General features: G+C 49.5%; 1 protein-coding gene across 1 annotated transcript in view; it reads left to right on the top strand.

The window, feature by feature from the left end:
• LOC119389803 (endoplasmic reticulum transmembrane helix translocase) overlaps positions 1-20,310 on the top strand; it is a 554,079-nt gene that overhangs the window by 462,889 nt on the left and 70,880 nt on the right. The window contains exon 19 of the mRNA XM_037657194.1: positions 6,474-6,685. Within this exon, the coding sequence (XP_037513122.1) occupies positions 6,474-6,685 (212 nt within the window). The remainder of the gene's footprint in view (positions 1-6,473; positions 6,686-20,310) is intronic.

Genomic DNA, 20,310 nt, shown 5'->3' with positions numbered 1-20,310 from the left:
ACGGCGCCATTTCATCCACTACCACTCGACCATGGCACTGTCCCCCAGCAGTATCAGTTATTCAGGCAGTCGTGCGGCAATAAATTGCCAAACCTGCTCTGTCTCTCGACCCGACTCCAGACCGATGCCAATGAATGCATCTCGCCATGACCCACATTTTCCTCCCCCTATTCCACAATCCAACGTAATGGAAAACTGCAGCTGACAAACCCATCTGCTTCCGCTTCCACCGAGTTGGTCTTGTCTCCCGCTACTGCCGCACCACTTGGACGCCCCATCTTGGAGCCAATTTTCCTCTTCTCCTCATCCCTACAAAGGCCCTCGTTGGTATACGCCCAGTCGTGGACACCCTACTGTTGACGCACCTAACTGCTGCTCTACTGCTCATTCACTGTCACCTCAACGCCATCGTTCCCCATTGCCCCAACCACGCCACTATTCCTCGTCGACCAACTACACCTCTCAGATGGAAAACTAGATCATGCAGCTCCTGGAGGTTGTGCTGCATCATTTTCAACTGGCCCAAATCCTTCGTTGACGCTCTCTACTAACAAGAACTTAATTGAAGTGCATGTGGACAGTATTTCTTTGACTGCATTAGTTGATACTGGAGCTCAAGTGTCCATAATGAGTGCTAATCTCTGTCGCCGACTCAAAAAAGTACTCGCGCCTGCTAAAACTAAAGCCGTACACGTCGTTGATGGTGGAACTGTTGCCGTCACTGGATTGTGTACCGCTCGTATCAGCATTGCCGGCCGCCGTGCTCCTGTTTTACTTACGGTGCTCAACAATTGCCCTCACGACCTCATCTTTGGGATGGACTTCCTGTCGACGCATTCTGCCCTGATCGACTGTTCTGCCGTTACTCTTTGCCTAGAACAGCCTCTGTACCACAGACTTCATCTGCATATCACCTAAAGCCCTAACATTCATCGAATTGGCAACAACTTGACCCGTGCATGACGACGACTACGTCGTCACGCCTATTCCCGATGTCCTCATGGCGCGTGAGATCACTGTGCCATACTCCGTCGTAATCGTAGCCTCTAACCGCATATATCTGCCCGTTATCAATTTCGGCTTCATGAACAGATCTGTCGCCACGCTGCGACCCTTAACAGACGATCAAGTCGCCACTTTTGCAGCAGACGTATGCTCAGACCTTCCGTGTCGCCCGCAGGATGCCCCATACCTCAACACGGCCTTACATCCCATGATGGTCGTAATAACTTTTCTAGTGCAGACTAACACACAGACAAAGAGAGGGAACGACACCAGCGCTGGTGTCGTTCCCTCTCTTTGTCTGTGTGTTAGTCTGCGCTGGAAAAGTTATTATGATGTAGATGTAACAACTAGCTCGCCTTTCAGTATTACTCTCATGATCGCCCCGGACCTCAAACTTGAGCAATCAGCCACCCTATGCCACCTTCTGGCTTCCTACCATGACATATTCGACATCGACAGTCGTCCACTCGGCCAGACGTCCCTCGTAAAGCACCGGATAAACACTGGTAATTCTATTCCCATTCACCGCCAACCATATCGGGTGTCTGCCTCAGAGCGTAAGGTCAATAAAGAAAAAGTCATTAGATGCTAGCCAAAGGCGTTATTGAACCCTCCTTGAGCCCTTGGGCATCGCCCGTCATGCTTGTTAAAAAGAAAGATGACACTTGGCGCTTCTGCATTGATTACCGCCCTCTGAACCGAATTGCGAAAAAGGGCCCTTTGCCTCAAATTGATGACGCTCTTGGTTGTCTCCACGGTGACTTTTCTTCAATAGAGCTACGCTCTGGCTATTGGCAGATTGTTGTGGATGAGAAAGACCAAGGAGAGACTGCGTTTGTAACTCCCGATTACCTATACCAACTCAAGGTTATGCCGTTCAGTACGTGCAACGCCCCAGCCATGTTCTAGCGTACGATGGACTCTCTGCTACAAGGGTTCAAATGGTCAACATGCCTTTGTTACCTCGATGATGTCCTTGTGTATTCGCCTACATTTGAGACCCACCTTCAGTGTTTGTCAGCTATTCTCAATGTCTTCCGCAATACTGGCCTCCAATTGAACTCGTCGAAGTGTCCTTTGGCCGCCGGCAGATTACAGTGTTGGGCCACCTTGTCGATGCTTCAGGTGTCCAGCCGAACTAGGAGAAAATTCGTGCAGTCATGAGTTATCCTGTGCCCCATTTAGTCAAAGACGTCCGGAGTTTTGTGAGACTCTGTTCCTACTTCAGAAGGTTCGTGAAAGATTTTGCAGCAATCGCTCGACCACTCACTGCTCTTCTGAAGAAAGATGTGCCTTTTAAGTGGAGTTCCGCTCAAGCTGCCGCTTTGTCTCACCTCATCACACTTTTGACGATGCCACCTATATTGGCCCACTTTGACCCATCTGCTCCGACAGAGGTTCGAACCGATGCTAGCGGTCACGGGATCAGAGCCATCATAGCCCAACGCCAACAGGGACACGACCGTGTTATCGCCTACGCTAGCCGCCTCCTTACAGCTGCCGAGCGCAGCTATTCAATCACAGAGCGTGAATGTCTTGCTCTTGTCTGGGCAGTCTCGAAGTTCTGCCCATATTTATATGGCATGCATTTCTCTGTAATAATGTACCACCATGCGCTCTATTGGTTTTCGTCACAAAAGGATCCTACTGGCCGGCTTGGTCACTGGGCTCTGCGACTGCAAGAATATACCTACACAGTGACGTACAAGTTGGGATGCCTACATCAGGACACAGACTGCCTGTCTCGCTACCTGGTCGATGAATCGAGCACCATCCCTGACACCGACACCAACACTTGCGTCTTTTTCGTTTCTCAACTGATCCACATCGGCGACAAGCAACGCTGTGGTGCGTCCTTGCATGCTATCGTCGAACGCCTCAAATCGTCATCTTCCAACTGGTCCCATCGCTCGTTTGTCCTCCAAGATGGTGCACTATACTGCCACAATTTTTACCCAGACGAACCAGCCTGTCTGGGTAAAAGTTATTCCAAAACACCTGCTGGGCTGTTCTCCACGAACTTCACGACCCTCCAACTTCCGGTCGCCTTGGTGTGTCGCGCACTTACGACCGGATCCGCCGACGCTTCTTTGGCCAGGGCTTGCACGCTCTGTCAGAAGATACGTTGCAGCGTGTGAGAAATGTCAGCGCCGCAAAACACCATCGATGCTTCCCTCCGGGTGCCTTCAGCCACTTGACATTTCGTCAGAACTGTTCTTTTGCGTTGGCTTAGACCTACTTGGCCCTTTTCCCCTGTCTTTCTCTGGCAACAGATGGATAGCCGGGGCCACAGGCTACGCCATGCGTTACACCATCACATGAGCTCTTACAACAAGCTGTGCCTCATATGTCGCCGACTTCCTCCTACACGACATGATTCTGCAATATGGAGCTCCATGCCAGCTGCTTACGGACCGTGGCTGCACATTTCTATCGAAAGTCATAGCCGACATCCTGCAGTCATGTGAAACGAGGCACAAGCGCACTACGTCGCACCATCTGCAGACAAATGGCCTCACAGAGCGTCTGAACACTTACAGACATGCTTGTGAAGTATGTTTCTTCAGATCACTCGGACCTTGCATTGCTGTACGTGACATTTGCCTACAATTCCATGACACTGCCGGTTACTCTCCATTTTTTCTATTGTTTGGCCGAGAACCAACGTTCCCCCTAGATACAGTCATCCCGCAGTACCGACCAGCAAATATGCCCTTGACGCTATCACCCAGGCTGCCCACACACGCGAAACCGCCCGTACTCGCCTTTTGACCTTCCAGGAGAACCAATGGCGTTTGTACGATCGACGACATCGAGACGTGCACTTTTCGCCCGGTTCTTTGGTCCTGCTGTGGTCTCCAACCCGTCATGTTGGCCTGTCGAAAAAACTGCTTTCTTGATACAGAGATCCTTACCAAGTCCTTTGTGCAGTTACTCCTGTAACTTATGAAATCGCTCCTGTCACCTCGTCGCCGTCATCTGTCCCCCAGGTCAGCGATATTGTACATGTTGCACGCTGAAAGCCCTGTGACTCTCCCTGTGACGTTGACATCTATGTACGCCGAGACGGCGCTTCTGCCGCTGGGGATTATGCTACATGTGTATTGCCAGTCTCTGGAACCGTGCGTGCGTGCGCCCGCGAGGAGGACGAAGGGCTGTCGCCGCTCGTGCTCCGAGCTCAACCGGTCACCTAATAAAATGCTCTGTGGGGCGTATTGGTTAATTCTGTAATAGATTGAGTGCAAATAAACGGGACACAAGAAGACAAGACGACCACACGAGCGCTGTAGGATTACGGGTCAGCGCTGCAACCGCTGTTTTAAATACATCTTGTCTACAACCTCGTTGAACCGCCGTCTCATCGTTCGCATAACACTTACCACTGGCCTGAGCAGAAGTCTCAATTTATTGCCTTGGTTTTCCTCTGTGGCAGTGCTGAAACTTCATTAGATTAAAATCACCGATAAACACTTCATTATACAGTAGACTCCTGTTAAACGAAAGCTGAAGGGACCAGGAAAATATGTTTCATTTAACAGGAGTTTCGTTTATGAGAGATGAAAAGGGGTGCAGAATTCAAGCACAAAACCAATCATGTTAGAGGCAGTTGTTCCATTTAAGCAGCAATTTCATTTAAGAGAGTTTCGTTTATTGAGAGTATATACTGTATTCAGTTTCAAAGTAGTGAAAAGTGAAATACTTCATTATATTGAAAATTTCTGTATATTGAAGTTCATTAGATGGTGGTTTAACTGTCTTTTTCGTGTATTTGTTCAGGAGCAAACACAACAGCAGCAAATTTAGAACTGCTTTATTCTAAACCGATGAATCGTACAGATTTCTCTTTTTTGAGGCTCAGTTTGGGTTCAGGTACATTCCAAAAACATCATTTCGGTTTTGTATTCAATTCCATTGAAAGTTCCAGTTCGATTACGGTTTTCTGTTTGGGCTTTGTTCAACATCCTCTTTTTGAGTTTGTTTGCTATTGTGTGTGTTAGGCCCTTCTTATGTATTGCCTGTGTTGCATCGTGACTGCATTTCCTCCAGTGGATATTCAGTTCTTGGGTTGTGCCTGGGCTGTGTTTCCTCTTAAAGGGACCGACAACTGATTTTTCTCAACCCATTTTTTTACGCCGCGACAGGAAGCTCACCCTTCGCAGTGTTTGTAGCTGCAGTAGTTCATCCCAAAAGCACGTAGTTATTTTACAAGCAGTATTTTTCAATCTGAAAGGCTCTAAACATGGACGTACCTTTCCTCCAGCAACGCTGAGAATTGATAGCGATGCCACCAGCCCTTCTCGCGATTTGTGAAAGCTATCGTTGTTCTGCTTCCGCAGGAGTTCCTGTAACTATGCTTAACCGCCTTTATTTAGAGCTTTTTAACTATTTAGAGCTTTTGAAAATAGCAAGCTGTTGCAATGAGATGATGTGGCATTATCTACCTTCCCTGTATTTGTACCGTATTGTGTGCTCATGCGTCCAAGTTTGCCTGCGCCTGTCATGGGTGGCTTGTCCCGGCATTATTACTCTCTCAATGCACGAGCCAAGCCAAGTCACTGAAAATGTCACTACACATATGTCACTACAAAGTCACTCATGCCAAGCCAAGTCACTCATGTCACTACACAGTATCAGCGCGCGTCATTTTTGAGACGAAATGTAGGTAGCAAAACTACGTTGCTCCAAAATCTTAGCGACCTGGAAACTGTGTGCACGATTGCATGAGCATGCTGAAAAGTTGCTCAAGACGTGCTGACGAGCATGGGATCATTACGTCACGCGAAAGCAGCGCCACTTTTATGCATACTACTAAGGCGGGCTTATATCTACATTTTTGTGGAGTAATACCTTTTAATATAAAGAAATGAACAATATTTCAATACTAACAAAAATAATCGTCGACCACGTAAAGCAATCAACAGTCACGTGGCCGGGTACATTGGATCGTTCATGTTTTTGCCGCCAGAGGCACCACAGATGATTTTTTGCGACTTTCAATTAAGAAATAAAAATATAAGTCCTCCTGTCTCGAAAAAAACAGGGTTGGTGTGAGTCAATGCGACGGACAATCTTTCCATCAGTGGAGTCATCTCATTTCATGCACTAGGCAGTTGTTGGTCCCTTTAAGGGTGTTGTGTACAAGTTCTGTACAATGTGGTTTTCTGACTTGTCATGGAATTTTCTGATGAACTCACCTTATAATGTCATGCATTATATAGTTAAAATTGGAAACATTTTGTATAAAATTTTAATTCAGTTAAAGTGCAAGAGTGCTTTTGGCATGTTGATCTAGAGATCCAAGACTTTTCTGTTTGGAATTGCCTCAGAAAACACATTCTTGCGGTATCGTCTGGACAAAGCAGATATTTGGATGCAAATGTATCATTAGACTGCATGGAACCCTGACGTGAGTAGCTGTGTTTGTTGAACATTCAAGCATTATTGAGTGGAACCGTGACCTTGTGCAGGTGTGGCTCTCCTAGCCAATGCACCAGTGGCTCAGAGCAAGCGCAAGAAAGACGAGAACTCTCCAGATACGCCAGATGGTGTACCTGACGCAGTTAGCTCCCGCTTGGAGGCCATGGCTGCTCGGGGACGCTTGGGGAAACGGCCTGATGGCAAGCCAAGTGGTGTGGGGCCCCGGCTGGGATCTCGAGCTGACAAGATGGCAGATGCCCAGGTTTGCTGGCCTTATATAACAGAAGGAGCACAATTCCTCTAGACCATTTCAGAGAAATTGCTTTCATCTTTCGATTACTGATTAAGCTAATGCCTCTTTCCAGTTGGAACCGCCCTGATTGTAACAGACTTTTTTTTTTAAAGGGACTGTCTACCGTCCATCGTCGCTTTTCTGTTTTGTACCGCGATCGAAAGCATGCAGCCTGAAATGTCCAACCCTGCAGCGGTTTCTCTGGAAAGTGAGTAGAAACTTTTAAAACAGAATATTTTGATCTGCGCTCGGTCTTCTTCCATTGGCGTGAAACATGCCCACAACACTGGTTGGTGAATGCGATTACAATTGTAGTGCCATTTAAAATTAAAACCGAAAGCAGATGTGATTTCTGTAAGATTACATTATTTTCGCTGAACACTAATGTAATGAATGTAACAGTCATTTTCAGCGTGCTAGCGGTTAAATGAAGCCTTATTATACGATTACGGAACACTTCTTTTGCTGTAATCGCAGACTATGCGTTTATTTTAGCACTGCTGCTGCAATCTAAAGCCCCTCCATGCGTTTTCCGCCGGCTAGGTTAAGTAGCGCCAACTCGTCCGCCCCCTCTCCCTTTACACCGGTTCCCCGCATAGCGGAAGCCGAAGTGCCGCCATGATGTTTCTGCTGCTTTTCCGGTTGATGCACCTGCCCCATGCCTGCCTGATGCCCGCCCATGCCCTCGCGACGCAGAAACACCGAGCGAAAACTCGCTCGGCGGCAGGCAGTTTACGACGAACCTGAAAACAACAACACCTGCGAAACGGAGATGCAAATATGAGCTTTCTCGCGTGTGCACATGCGTGCGCAGAAACAAGATGGAAGGAAAAAGCGGAAGGAAGTGGCTCAAGAACTTCCTTCCGGAAGCTCCAGAACCGGAAGTGGGCGTCGTCGTCGAACAATAGATGGCGGTACTTAAAAAAGCGGCAGTAGACGCGATGGAGGGGCTTTACTGCAATCCAAGCCAAGTTGATTAATCAAAATGAGACTATCAATGCACTCCTTCACAGCGCAGCACATGTGAGACATCCTAACAGCAATACAGCGGCATGGTACGACCAGCGTGGAGGGCCGCATGGAATGGCGCATTAGTCATGAAGCACACGAAATGGAAGGCGGCGCCGCAAGCAGCGCCACCGGGCGCCTTTTTAGAAGCGTGTGGAAAAAAAAGGCAAAAAATTACTCTCTGACGCAACCGAAAGCTGCCTCAAGTGCACAAAATACAATGTTAAGTTATACGTGTTTGTTTTTAAGCTCTACCTGCGAGGATTTCTTGTCATACCAGTAGATTGAACCACATCGCCATTGGGTGATGCTAGCGGTCATTCTTTCACGATTTTCAACATCAAATTAAAAATATAATTCCTTTTTTTATGGGACAAAAGCATGCTTGTTGCCGCCTATGTGACAAACGATCGTCTCATTTTCACCACAGTCAGAAAAATTTTTCCGAGCGGTAGACAGTCCCTTTAAGTTTTCTCTTAAATTACATATGAGCACTCTTCTGTGTTCTGCGAAATCCATGTTATGCCACTTTGATTGGATTGCGTAAAAAAAGTCGTATAATTCGAGCTCCAGAAATTATGTTAATAATACATGCACTTAAACGCACCAAGTGTCACTTGGCGCTGGGTGTGCTTCAGTATTTTGGAGCTTCAAGCCGAGAGCCAGAGACCGCATTTATTATGGTTTGATATTGTCACTCTTCACAGTGGTCGTACAGCACACGGAAATGCACAAGAAGTGCATGTCCAGTGCACTGTGCCTGAATTATGGCACATCTGTTCACAGTGGCCAGGTCTTTCGTTTTTAAGTATAAAACTGGTAGGCGTTGTCATAAGACTGATTTGAATGTTTGGTGTCAAGTAAGGCATAACAGAAATGTCCAGTGCTGTACTAAATCTTTCTCAGTTTTTGGACATGATTTGTATCCAATGTTACAAAACGATGCAGCTATGGTGTTAAGACAAAGCACTGATAGCAATGTATTAGGCTACTACACAAATAAAGGTTTGCAGTTTTATTGACTGTATAGCAGGGTGTTTTTTTTAGAACATACATATTTTTTATAGAAATACTATGACAGTATGGCACCTGTCATCTTTGTACATGCACACTACAAAGTGGAAATGCCCTGCCACTGCTAAAGTTACACTGAAAAGACTAATTAACAAAAAGTCGTTAACTTTCTGATTATCAACTTAGAGGCAGTTATTTATATTGGCACGCACATTTATTGTCTTATTTTGATGTATTCAGGTTTCACCCACAAGAACTGTTATGAATGCTCGGCACAGACCGCGCTGCAATGTTTGGGAAGCTTCACAATTGTTTGAGATCATTCTGTTAAGATTATGCACAGGATGCGAATAGTCAAGTTTATTCGAGCTTTCGCGAGCACCAGTGATAACGCTAGAACCTTCGATGCCGCATGTATAAATGTCGACGTGCCTTACCAGAGATCAGATTACCGACGGCTGACGCACTGTTCGCCGCTCTCAGTGTACAGCGTGTATTGCTTGTTGCCTGTACTTGACATTTCATTTTTCCAGGCACAAGTTCGCCCATATAAAAAGTTCCGTATTTCCGAGTTCTGCTGGAGGCTTCTTCACTGTCACGGCCACGTGACATCTGGTGGAGGTGCTGCTTCGTTCATGATCTGGACGCTCCCGCGAAGCACTGACCCAAGCCCAAACCACCACAAAGAAGGCGACTCTGAAGACAACCCAGGTCGTCGAACTAGCCGCAGGCAGAAGGGACTACAGCCAGAGTAAGAGGCTCCTTCTCGAAAACACCAGGCATCCCAAGACCATCACATCGACCGCAGAGATGATGACAGCCTCTCTGCTGCCTACAACGGTCATGATGCAGCAGCCAACGGAGCCACCAACTTTCCGTGGATCATCGTTTGAAGACCTGGAGAGCTGGCTGGAGACGTACGACTGAGTCACCACTTTCAACCACTGGGATTCTGAAGAGAAGGCCCGCCACATCTACTTCTACTTAGAAGAGATGTCGCGACTTTTCCGCCTGGCCGACGCTGCAATGCCTGAGGAGAAAAAGTTTGCTTCTTTATGTGGGGAATAAAACAAGAAATTTTTGCAGGATTAGTATGCACCATGCCGAAGACAGTCACTGATTTCCTCACAGAGGTTACAACAATAAAAAAATCACTCGATATGTGGACGAAGCAATAAAACTGCTCAACCCTGCCTACATGCTGCACCGAAGCACACTCGCTAGGCACCGACGACCTATGAGAAACCATCAGAGTGATAGTGCGGAAGGAGCTGCGCAAGCTGTTACCTTCGCCGCAACCTCAAGTGGGTTCAATGACCGACATGGATCACGAGGAAGTCCGGCAACCGCTTCTAATTCCCGAAGCACCGCAGCCTCAGCTGGAAGCGATGAGCTACGCCACTGCCGCATGCCACGCCGTCACCATGCCGCGACCGCGTCAGGACCCCACGCATCTGCAATTCTATCAACAGTCACCGACGCCACCTCGCCACCTGTCGGCCAGTTCTACCCATTGAAGAAGAAGGACATTTGGTGTGCCCCAGACCACTGCCCACTCTGCTACCACTGCGGAGAAGCTGGCCACAAGTACCATCACTGCCGGTACCGTGGGATGGGACTGCATGGTTTTGCCCTGAATGCTCCACATCTGCAGCCAGGTGAACGACCCCGTGACATCACCAACTACATTGCCGGAGGACAGTGGCAGCGATGACAACCTTCCCGTTCACCGTCTCCTGGCCGCTACATCTTACCGTAGCACGGCCCTACTCAGGCCTGTTCCGCGAGCCCTTATCTGGAAAACTAAGGGCAGCAACTGATGGAGGTGCGGTTGCTGTACGACAAAATGTCAAAGATCCTCCGCCGCTGATGACGACTATTCAGGAATCATCAGGTACCAGCTCGCCGCGTACCAGAGAGCACCTTCCTGAGACAACTCCGCCAAAGCAAGACCTGACGACCCGACGTAACAACATTGAAGCAAGTTGACGCAGCCATGATACGCCACGACCAAACCGTTATGCATGATGACAAACCACCGACCAAGAGGTGCTTATCAATGGCCTCAACATCACAGGTCTTGTCGACACCAGAGCCAACTACTCAGTCATCAGTGGCCTGTTCGCTGACAAGCTGAAGAAAGTGAAGACCGCTTGGGAAGGACCCAAAATCCAGGCAGCTGGAGGTCACCTACTAATGCCGGTGGGAATCTGCATAGCGAGAGTCACCATTAACAACCGGATTTATCCCACCAGCTTCGTAGTCCTGCAGCGTTGCTCGAGAGATGTCATCCTTGGTATGGACTTCTTCAGGCCTCCATGGTGTAGTCAGCAACCTGAGAACCGAGTCTGTAACGCTGTCCACAGAAAAAGCTCTACCACTGCACACACCGCCAGGAATACATGCCTTGAATATGCTGGAAGACCAAGTCATCATTCTCCCTCACTCCAGCGTCATCATTTCCGTCGGCACTCAGAAATCAACAGGCCCGAAAGGTGTCATTCAAGGCGACCAGCACCTGTTGGTCATCTGCGAGATTTGCATCGCAAGAGCAGTGATTCCACTCCTGCGCCAGCAGCGCCAAAGTGCGCCAAATCGGATTTACTGCACCATCCTGATAAAATTCACGGAAATTGTGCCAAACTGCGCCAGAGTCTCGGGTTTGGAGGCATGTATCACCGGCAGTCGCACCGCCAGTGGATCAAAACACGTGCCGCTTGATCTTGGGGCTGCCAAAGTCACAACACGGACCAAAAATTATTCCGCTGCACGGAGTTCTTTCCTTCCTCCATTTTCCGCTGAATAAACAACGCTTGCATGTGCATCCGAAGCCACAACGCCATGCACGGTGCTGACGCAGCTTCTGTTGTGCAAATCGGCTTGACGGCAAAACATGCTCTCTGCAGAGGCTCGTGACGTCTAGGCCAATCGGTAGCGTGAAAGTGTTGCGGCGATTCATTGGCGCATGTCATCTGTTCCAGAAACGCTGCTGATAGCCCATTTCAAGTGTCGTACAGCACGTAATTGAAGCAATATTCACTAATAACTACACGCGTGCCTCCAGAATGTTTGTCACTTCTGTTTCCTGACATCGCGGAATGAAATCTGGGAACGCCAGCAATAGATATATGGAACAATATCCATTTTTTTCGTGCTTCGCGTCCATGAAACAGCATATGAACAGTGGGAACGCATTGACAGTTTCAGTCAAGTATACTTTTTCATGGATCATCATCCAGAAGAGCATTTTCCTAATTCCTTCCACCAGCACATCCAGGTTTGTAATTGCTCTTGCGGTGCATACCACCTAAAAGGCCTTGCCCTTTTGAGCTCATGAAGGCTAGGGTCCCAATTCGAATTTTAGCTTGCGTCTTTAAAAATGTCATCACAATAATAGGAGCATGCCTCCTGGTCAGAGCAGGTGCATTTCTGTTTTAATATGCACAGCTGTCAGTAGTGGGCCCGTCGCTGATGGCCTTGATGTCGGAAGGCCCACTGTGAAGCGACTATGCCATGTTACACGTCCGCCCCTCGCTTTCCAGGGTCAATAGGTGACAGCTAGAGAAAAAAATCGCAGTTTCGCTTAAGGGCAAAGCAATGAATGCGATACCAACTAATTGTATTGTTATAGGAAGTAAGGCTGGCAGCTAAGTCATTTGGATCCGATCTCGCGTAACTCAACAAAACGCTACTTTAAGGGAATATATGGCCACTCCATGCACCGAAGCGGTTTTCCTCCCCTCCCCCCCTTTTTTTTTTCTGGCGTCCCTTCTTGCTCCTTATAAAAGGCGGGCGGGGCGTTTCCTCTCTGTTTGATGAGCAATCGATGGCAGGCCTTGAACGCAGGCCACAGGTTCTCTAACGCACAAAAAACGGCTTAAGGCGCACGACATGGACAACTTCAGGTCGTGCGCGGCGTCGCTGGGAGTTCGTAATGCCGTCCGGGATGACCTCGTAGTCAAGAGCGCCGAGACGTCGAAGCACCTTGTATGGCCCGAAGTATCGCCGATTAAGTTTTTCACCGAGTCCATGTCGGCGTTTTGGCGTCCAGACCCAAACACGGTCACCGGGCTGGTATTCCATGAAGCGTCGTCGAAGATTAATTGTAACAGTGGCTGTCCGTCATCTGCTGCTTCTTGATGCATTGGCAGGCGAGCTGTCGGGTTTCTTCGGCGCGCTGAAGATAAACAGTGACGTCGAGGTTTTCTTTGTCGGGGATGTTGTGTAACATGGCGTCGAGCATCGTTGCCGGGCTCCTTCCGTAGACCAACTTGTAGGGCGTCATCTGCGTTGTTTCTTGCACGCGGCCGTGTTGTATGCAAAGGTCACGTATGGAAGGATGCCATCCCAGGTCTTGTGTTCGACATCGACGTAAATGGCCAGCATGTCAGCGATTGTCTTGTTTAGACGCTCAGTGAGGCCATTTGTCTGTGGGTGGTGTAGAGGTTGCTACTATTCTGCTAAGAAGTGGCGCCCCCTCCAAGATGTACGGAGTAGAATAAATGTTGTTGTTTGGGTTCACTGTCGACTGGTTGTCTTACTAAGGGCTCCTCAGGCGCTTATGCCATGCCTATGTCTCCAGTGAACCGATAACACTACATGGTGTCAGAAGTGGGATCGAGCACCGATGTCGCGCTTACCCATCGTCCGTACCACGTCTACCAAGCAGTCCAGCCCGAAGTGGATGGGCGTCAACCTTCAGACGTCGGAGCCGTTTGACTTCGGCAACGCTGGGACCTGGCTGACATGAAAAAGTCGCTTCGAAGACTACACAGCCATCTCAGGTCTCAAGAATGCACCGGAGGAAACACAAGTGCGCTCGCTCTTATATTGCATGGGCCTCGAAGCGGGTCCGCTCCTCGATACATTTTCGCTTGATGCGGCGTCCCTCACTTCCTGCAAGACTGTGGTAGACCGTTTTACAGAGCATTTCGTGCATCGAAGCAACGAACTATACGAGTCATCACGTTTTCACAGACGCGTACAGCAGCCAGGCGAGAGCGTCGACGGATACTATGCCGAGTTGTGCAGGATGGTGATACGCTGCGCCTATGCTTCAGTGCAAGTTGAAGAAAGGCTAGTACACAACAGATTCGTCATCGGCTTGCGCGACTCACGTCTTTCAGACCAGCTCTGCCGAAACGCTAAACTCACTCTCAAAGAGGCTTGGACGCAAGCACACCAGGCGGAAGACGCGGAAAAATAAAAGCGGCAATCGCAAGCTGGAGCAAGTTATAATAGCCCCAACGTTTTGCAAATGGACGCTACGAAGATGCAGAAGTCTGCTGGACATCACCAGATCGCGAAGCCTTCTTTCGACCATCATAATGCAGAGACGCCCACCTGCGGATTCTGTGGCCGCGCGTCTCATCCTCGAACGCAATGCCCGGCACGCAGTTCGCTCTGCAACTTTTGCAAAAAGAAGGGACACTTCACGGAAGTTTGTCGCTCATGGAAATCGAAGCAAAAAGTCGGCTCCATTCACATGAGCACCGTCGAGGCGGGGGCCAAGTCTTTATTAGTGGACGTCACCGTGGACAACTGCACGATGCAATTTAAAGTTGACTGTGGCGCCAAAGTCTCTGCTATACCCGATGACTTCCCCAAGCTTCCAGCCAAGCTGGACAAGGTTGACACTGTACTTACCGGTCCTGGAGGTCAACCATTGCGGGTACTCGGTTCATATACAGCCCAACTTCGTTGGCGCGGGAAGATGTCCTTGCAGCGACTCTTTGTCATTGAATCGCTCTCTGTCCCTCTTCTGGGACTTCCGGCTATACAAGCCCTCGATGTTGTGAAATTCCTTGGCGGAGTGCAGGCCCCTGAGGCATCACTTCAAGCTGAACTGTTCCGCGGACTTGGCACTCTCAGGGAGGAATATTGAATCCGCTTGAAGCCTGGTGCTACACCATTCTCCCTCAGCATGCCTCGTCGCATTCCCATTCCGCTACACGAAACCGTGAGGCGTGAGCTCAACAAGCTCATAAGTGACGGAGTGATTCGCCGCGTCGACAATCCAACGCCGTGGTGTTCTGGACTGGTAGTGGTCCCTAAAGCGTCAGGAGACTACCATCTTTGTGTTGACTTGACCTGGCTGAATCAAGTCGTACTTCGAGAACGCCACATCCTCCCAACGGTTGAACAAGTCCTCGGGCTTATCGGAGACACAACAGTGTTCTCCAAGCTGGACGCCACAGCGAGTTTCCACCAAGTGAAACTGACTACGGACTCGCAAGAGCTCACGATCTTTATAACCCCTTTTGGCCGATACTGCTTCTGCCGCCTTCTATTTGGTATTACCTCAGCGCACGAGTATTTTCAGAAGCAGATGGCCAGAATTCTTGAAGGACAGGAATGATGTCCGACTGAACCAGGTTCTGTCCCGTCTTGCTGAGGCCGGGGTCACACTGAACAAGAACAAATGCTTATTCGGTGTGTCGGAAGTGCCGTTCCTTGGAGTAATCGTGTCCGCTAAAGGCATCAAGCCGGACCCAGCCAAGGTAGTAGCCATCAAGACCATGGAAGCTCCAAAAGACATTGCAGGCGTCAGACGTCTTCTCGGGATGATCAGTCATCTAGCTAGGTTCTTGCCACACATCTCTGAAATATCCGCTCCAATCAGAGCCCTCTTCAACAAGTCTTCAAGTTGGACTTGGCAGCATGAACAAGAGGCCGCATTTGTCAGGGTGAAGGAGATACTGACATCCGCTAGGTGTATGGCCAAGTACAATCCGCCGTATGCCACCACTGTCTCAGCTGATGCTAGTTCGTCTGGACTTAAGGCAGTCCTGCTGCAGACGCAGCCATCAGGCGAGCGCCGTCCTGTCGCTTTTGCTTCCAGAGCAATGACTAAGACGGAGCAGAGATATAGCCAAACGGAAAAGGAAGCATTGGCTATAACCTGGGCTCTCTGGAGGTTCGACGAATTTGTGCGTGGCATCCCACTGGATATTGAGACAGATCACCTACCCCTCGTCTCTCTTTTTGGTAAGATGGAGCTCGACATGTTGCCTCCTAGAATACAAAGGCTGCGGATTAAAGCAATGCCTTATCAATTTAAGGTACTTCATGTGCCTGGTAAGCTTTTGGCTACAGCAGATACTCTCTCTCGCATCAACAATCCGAATTAATCTTCCGCGGATGCTGTGCAGATCCTTACCACAGAAACCGTGGCTCGCACAGCCCTTGATGTGATGGAGCTCTATGTTGCAGAAAGAGTGGCTGCCACGTTTGAAATATTTCCCCTAAATGTGCAGGAAGTTCGTCGAGCACAAACTTCAGATGGTGAATGCACTACATTAATCTCCTCCCCTCAGCGGGGGTGGCCTCGGAAAACCAAGCTGCCATTGCACATCTCCAAGTATTCCTCGGTGATTGATCAACTTTCTGTTTACGATGGCGTACTGCTCAAAGGTACCTGTTTGGTGATCCCGTCGTCACTTCGATCTACAGTCTTGGCTCTACTACACGAGGGACATCAAGGCTGCAACAGAAACAAAGCCTTGGCGCGAGATTCAGTATGGTGGCCTGGCATCTCCAATGACATTACCTCTCTGGTCGCCAACTGTGAGACATGCGCTCTCACACGAGTTAACTTCGCTGAGCCACTTGTACCGACACCTCTCCCAAATCATCCGTGGCAATTTCTCGGCAGGGACCTATTTCACTTCTGTGGGCAAACTTTCCTCCTGGTAGTTGATTACTACTCCAGATACCCAGAAGTGATAACCTTGAGGAGCACAACTGCGCAAGTTGTCGTGGATGTGCTAAAGAGCATATTCGCCCACCACAGGATACCAGAAGAAATTCAGTCTGACAATGGCCCGCCATTCTCGTCACGAGACTTTGCAACCTTTGCTTCCTCTTATGGCTTTGTCCATACGACAAGCAGTCTCAACTACGCCCAATCAAATGGGGAAGTGGAGAGAATGGTCAGGACGGTCAAAAACCTCCTCACCAAGGCAAAAGACCCTCACATGGCTCTCCTGTGTTACAGGGATACCCCAGGCGTCAACGGTTTTAGCCCAGCTCAGCTCTTGATGGGTCGTCGGCTAAGGACCAAAGTCTCTAAGAAGGAAGAATTGCTACATCCAAACGTGCCACCGAAAGCCGCAGTAGTGTTGAGGAACGCATCCTACCAAAGAAAACAGGAAAGGAACTACAATCGGCGTCATCGGGCCAGGCATCAAATGCAGCTTCCTGTAGGACAACAAGTCTGGGTGCGGTCAGAATACGTAAAGGGAACTGTGTTAAGCACAGCACAGAGACCCAGGAGCTAAATAATAGAAACAGGACAAGGTGGTATCTTGCAGCGTAACAGGTGTCACCTTGGCCCCTTTGTTCCAGCATCGTTGCCACCACAAACTTCATCAGAAGCAACCGAGCCACAGCCGCGAGTAGCTCAACCATCTCAAGGTCCTCCAAGTACCACGGTAACGACGAGCGACTCGGGATGGGCTGGTGATAGCGTTGGTGGTGATGGTGGTGACGGTGGTGATAGTGATGGTGGTGTTGGTGGTCGCGATGGTGTTGTGTGCATGCGTAGTGGCCGACGCGTGGTCCCACCAAACCGTCTGAACTTATGACTGCCGAACATGCGGAAAGGGGGGAGATGTAGAGGTCGCTACTATTCTGCTAAGGAGTGGCGCCCCCTTCGAGATGTACGGAGTAGAATAAAGTTAGCTGTTGTTCGGGTTCAGTGTCGACCGGTTGTCTTACTATGGGCTCCTCAGGCGCTCATGCCATGCCTATGTCACAGTCTCCTGTGAACCGATAACGCTACAGGTGGTAGGTGGTTGTGCGGTGGTGACTTGTCTGGCTGTATCTCAGAATCGCCTGAGTCCACAGTCCTCTGGGGCGCCATTACGTAGGACGATGTTCTCAACGAAGAGCTTGGCTACATCAGCGGCGCTGCCTTTGGGCAGCGCCCATGTTTCGGCGTAGCGGGTCAGGTAGTAGGTAGCCACGACGATCCACTTATTACCACAAGTCGACGTTGGGAACGGCCTCAGGAGGTCCATCCCGTTCTGCTGGAACGGTCGTCGAGGTGGCTCGATCGACTGAAGAAAGCTCGCTGGTCTTGTTGGAGGTGTCTTGCATCGCTGACAGTCTCTGTACGTTCTTACGTAGCTAGTGACGTCGGCGGCAAGGCACGGCCACTAGTACTTTTCCTGTATTCTTGCCAGCGTTCAGGAAACACCGAGGTGTCCTGCTGTCAGGTCGTCATGCAGGGCCTGGAGGACTTCTGGTCGCAATTCTGAAGGCACCACGAGAAGGTACTTGGTTCGAAGTGATGAGAAGTTCTTCTTTTGGAAAACGCCGTTGCTTAAGAAAAGCGACGCCAGTGCTCGCTTGAATACTTTCGGAACGACAGCGGTCTTGCCCTTGAGGTAATCCATAAGGCCTCTGAGTTCCGGCTGGGATCACTGTTGTTCAGCGAAGTCATCGGCACTTATGGTTCCCAAGAAGCAGGCATCATCCTGGTCATCTTGTGGCGGCGGGTCCACGGGGGCATGAGACAGGCAGTCGGCGTCAGAATGTTTTCTTCAGGACTCGTAAACGACGGTAATGTCGAATTCTTGAAGTCTTAGGCTCCACCGTGCGAGGCAACCTGAAGGGTCCTTCAAGTTAGCTAGCCAACACAAGGCATGGTGGTCGCTCACAACTTTGAAGGGCCTGCCGTACAGGTAGGGGCGAAACTTGGATGTAGCCCAGATGATGACCAGGCACTCCTTTTCTGTTGTGGAATAGTTGATTTCTGCCTTTGATAGCGACCGGCTAGCATAGCTGATAACCCTTTCCAGTCCGTCGGTCTTCTGCACAAGGACGGCGCCGAGTCCTACGCTGCTTGCGTCTGTGTGGATTTCCGTATCGGCGGATTCGTCGAAATGCGCAAGTACCGGAGGGGAACGTCTGCTGGCATCGTTTCAATTCTTGAAATGCTTGAACTTGCGACGTTTCCCACCTGAATCCGATGTCAGTCTTCGTGAGTTGCATCAGTGGCTCGGCGATCCGTGAAAATTCCTTGACGAAACATCTGTAATAGGCGCACAAGCCCAGAAACCGACGTACGGCCTTCTTGTCGGTGGGCAGCGAGAAGGCAGCAATGGCAGCTGTTTTCTGCGGGTTGGGCGAACTCCCGACAAGAGTTCGTCGTACGCAAAGCGGCACTTTTCTGGCTTTAGGGTGAGTCCGGAGGTATTGAGTGCTTGAAGTACAGCTTCAAGGTGCCGGAGGTGTTCGTCAAAGTTTAAGGCAAACACAGCAACGTCATCCAAGTACACAAGGCACGTCGGCCACTTCAATCCAGCCAGCACAATGTCCATAACGCGCTGGAACGTCGCATGTGCCAAGCAGAGACCAAAGGGCATGACCTTGAACTCGAAGAGGCCGTCTGGTGTTATAAAGGCGGTCTTCTCTCGGTCTCTTTTGTCGACTTCGATTTGCCAATAGCCGGTCTTAAGGTCCATCGAAGAAAAGTACCTCGCGTTGTAATGTCGATCAAGGGTGTCGTCTATCCGTGGGAGAGGATAGACGTCCTTCTTCGTGATTGTGTTCAGGCGGCGATAATCGACGCAGAAGCGTAGGGTTCCGTCCTTCTTCTTCACTAACACCACTGGTGACGCGCACAGATTCTTGGAAGGCTGGATGCTGTCGTCGCGTAGCATTTCGTCGACTTGTTTCTTTGTGAACTCGTGTTCTCGTGTCGAAACTCTGTACGAGCTCTGGTGGAGTGTCCTGGCACTTTCCTCTATTTTGATGCGGTGTTTTGCTACTGGGGTCTGCCGAATTCTTGACGATGACGAAAAGCAGTCCTTGTATTGCAGGAGCAGGGTTTTGAGCTGTTCTTGCTTATGCTTCGCAAGGCTTGACGTCGAAAGATTGTTGAGGAGCGTGGTTCGACGGAGTAGATTCGGTAGAATCGGTGAGGGTGAAAGCACTGGTAGCTTGCACAGTTTCTTCGATGTAGGCAACCGTTGTGTCTTTGTTAACGTGCTTGTACTCTTTGCTGAAATTCATGAGCACCACTGTTGCTTTCCCTCCACGCAGCTCGGCTATTCCTCTTGCGACACAAATCTTGCGGTTGATCAACAAGTGCTGGTCTCTCTTCAACAACGCCTTCCATGTTCGCTCATTTTTGAGTGCCGACGGAAATGATGCTGGTGCGATGGGGGGAGGGTGACATGGTCTTCCAGCACATTCAAGGCATGCTTTCCTGGCGGTGCATGCGGTGGTAATGCTTTTTCTGGGGATATAGTGTTATCGACTCAGATCTCAGGTCGATGACTGCACCATGTAAGCTTAAAAGTCCATACCAAGGATGACGTCTCTCCAGCGAAGTTGTAGTACAGTCGAACCCGTTTATAACGAACTCGAAAGTGCCGCGAAAACTGGTCGTTATATCAGTAGTTCGTTGTAAATGGACTCGCCCTCAAAAACATGCATTTAGCGACCAAGCCGCTTTTTTTTTCTGCGCATTTTTATTGAAAAGTGCTAACAACTCCTCCGGTGAGAAGTTAGGCCTTTTCGCGTTGTGAAGCGAGGCCCGCTGCGTGCTCGATTGAATTAAACCG

The sequence above is a fragment of the Rhipicephalus sanguineus genome, chromosome 1 (genome assembly GCF_013339695.2).
Source record: "Rhipicephalus sanguineus isolate Rsan-2018 chromosome 1, BIME_Rsan_1.4, whole genome shotgun sequence".
NCBI lineage: Eukaryota > Metazoa > Arthropoda > Arachnida > Ixodida > Ixodidae > Rhipicephalus > Rhipicephalus sanguineus.
Note: the sequence above shows the minus strand (reverse complement) of the source record. Positions and strands in the feature narration are given on the sequence as shown.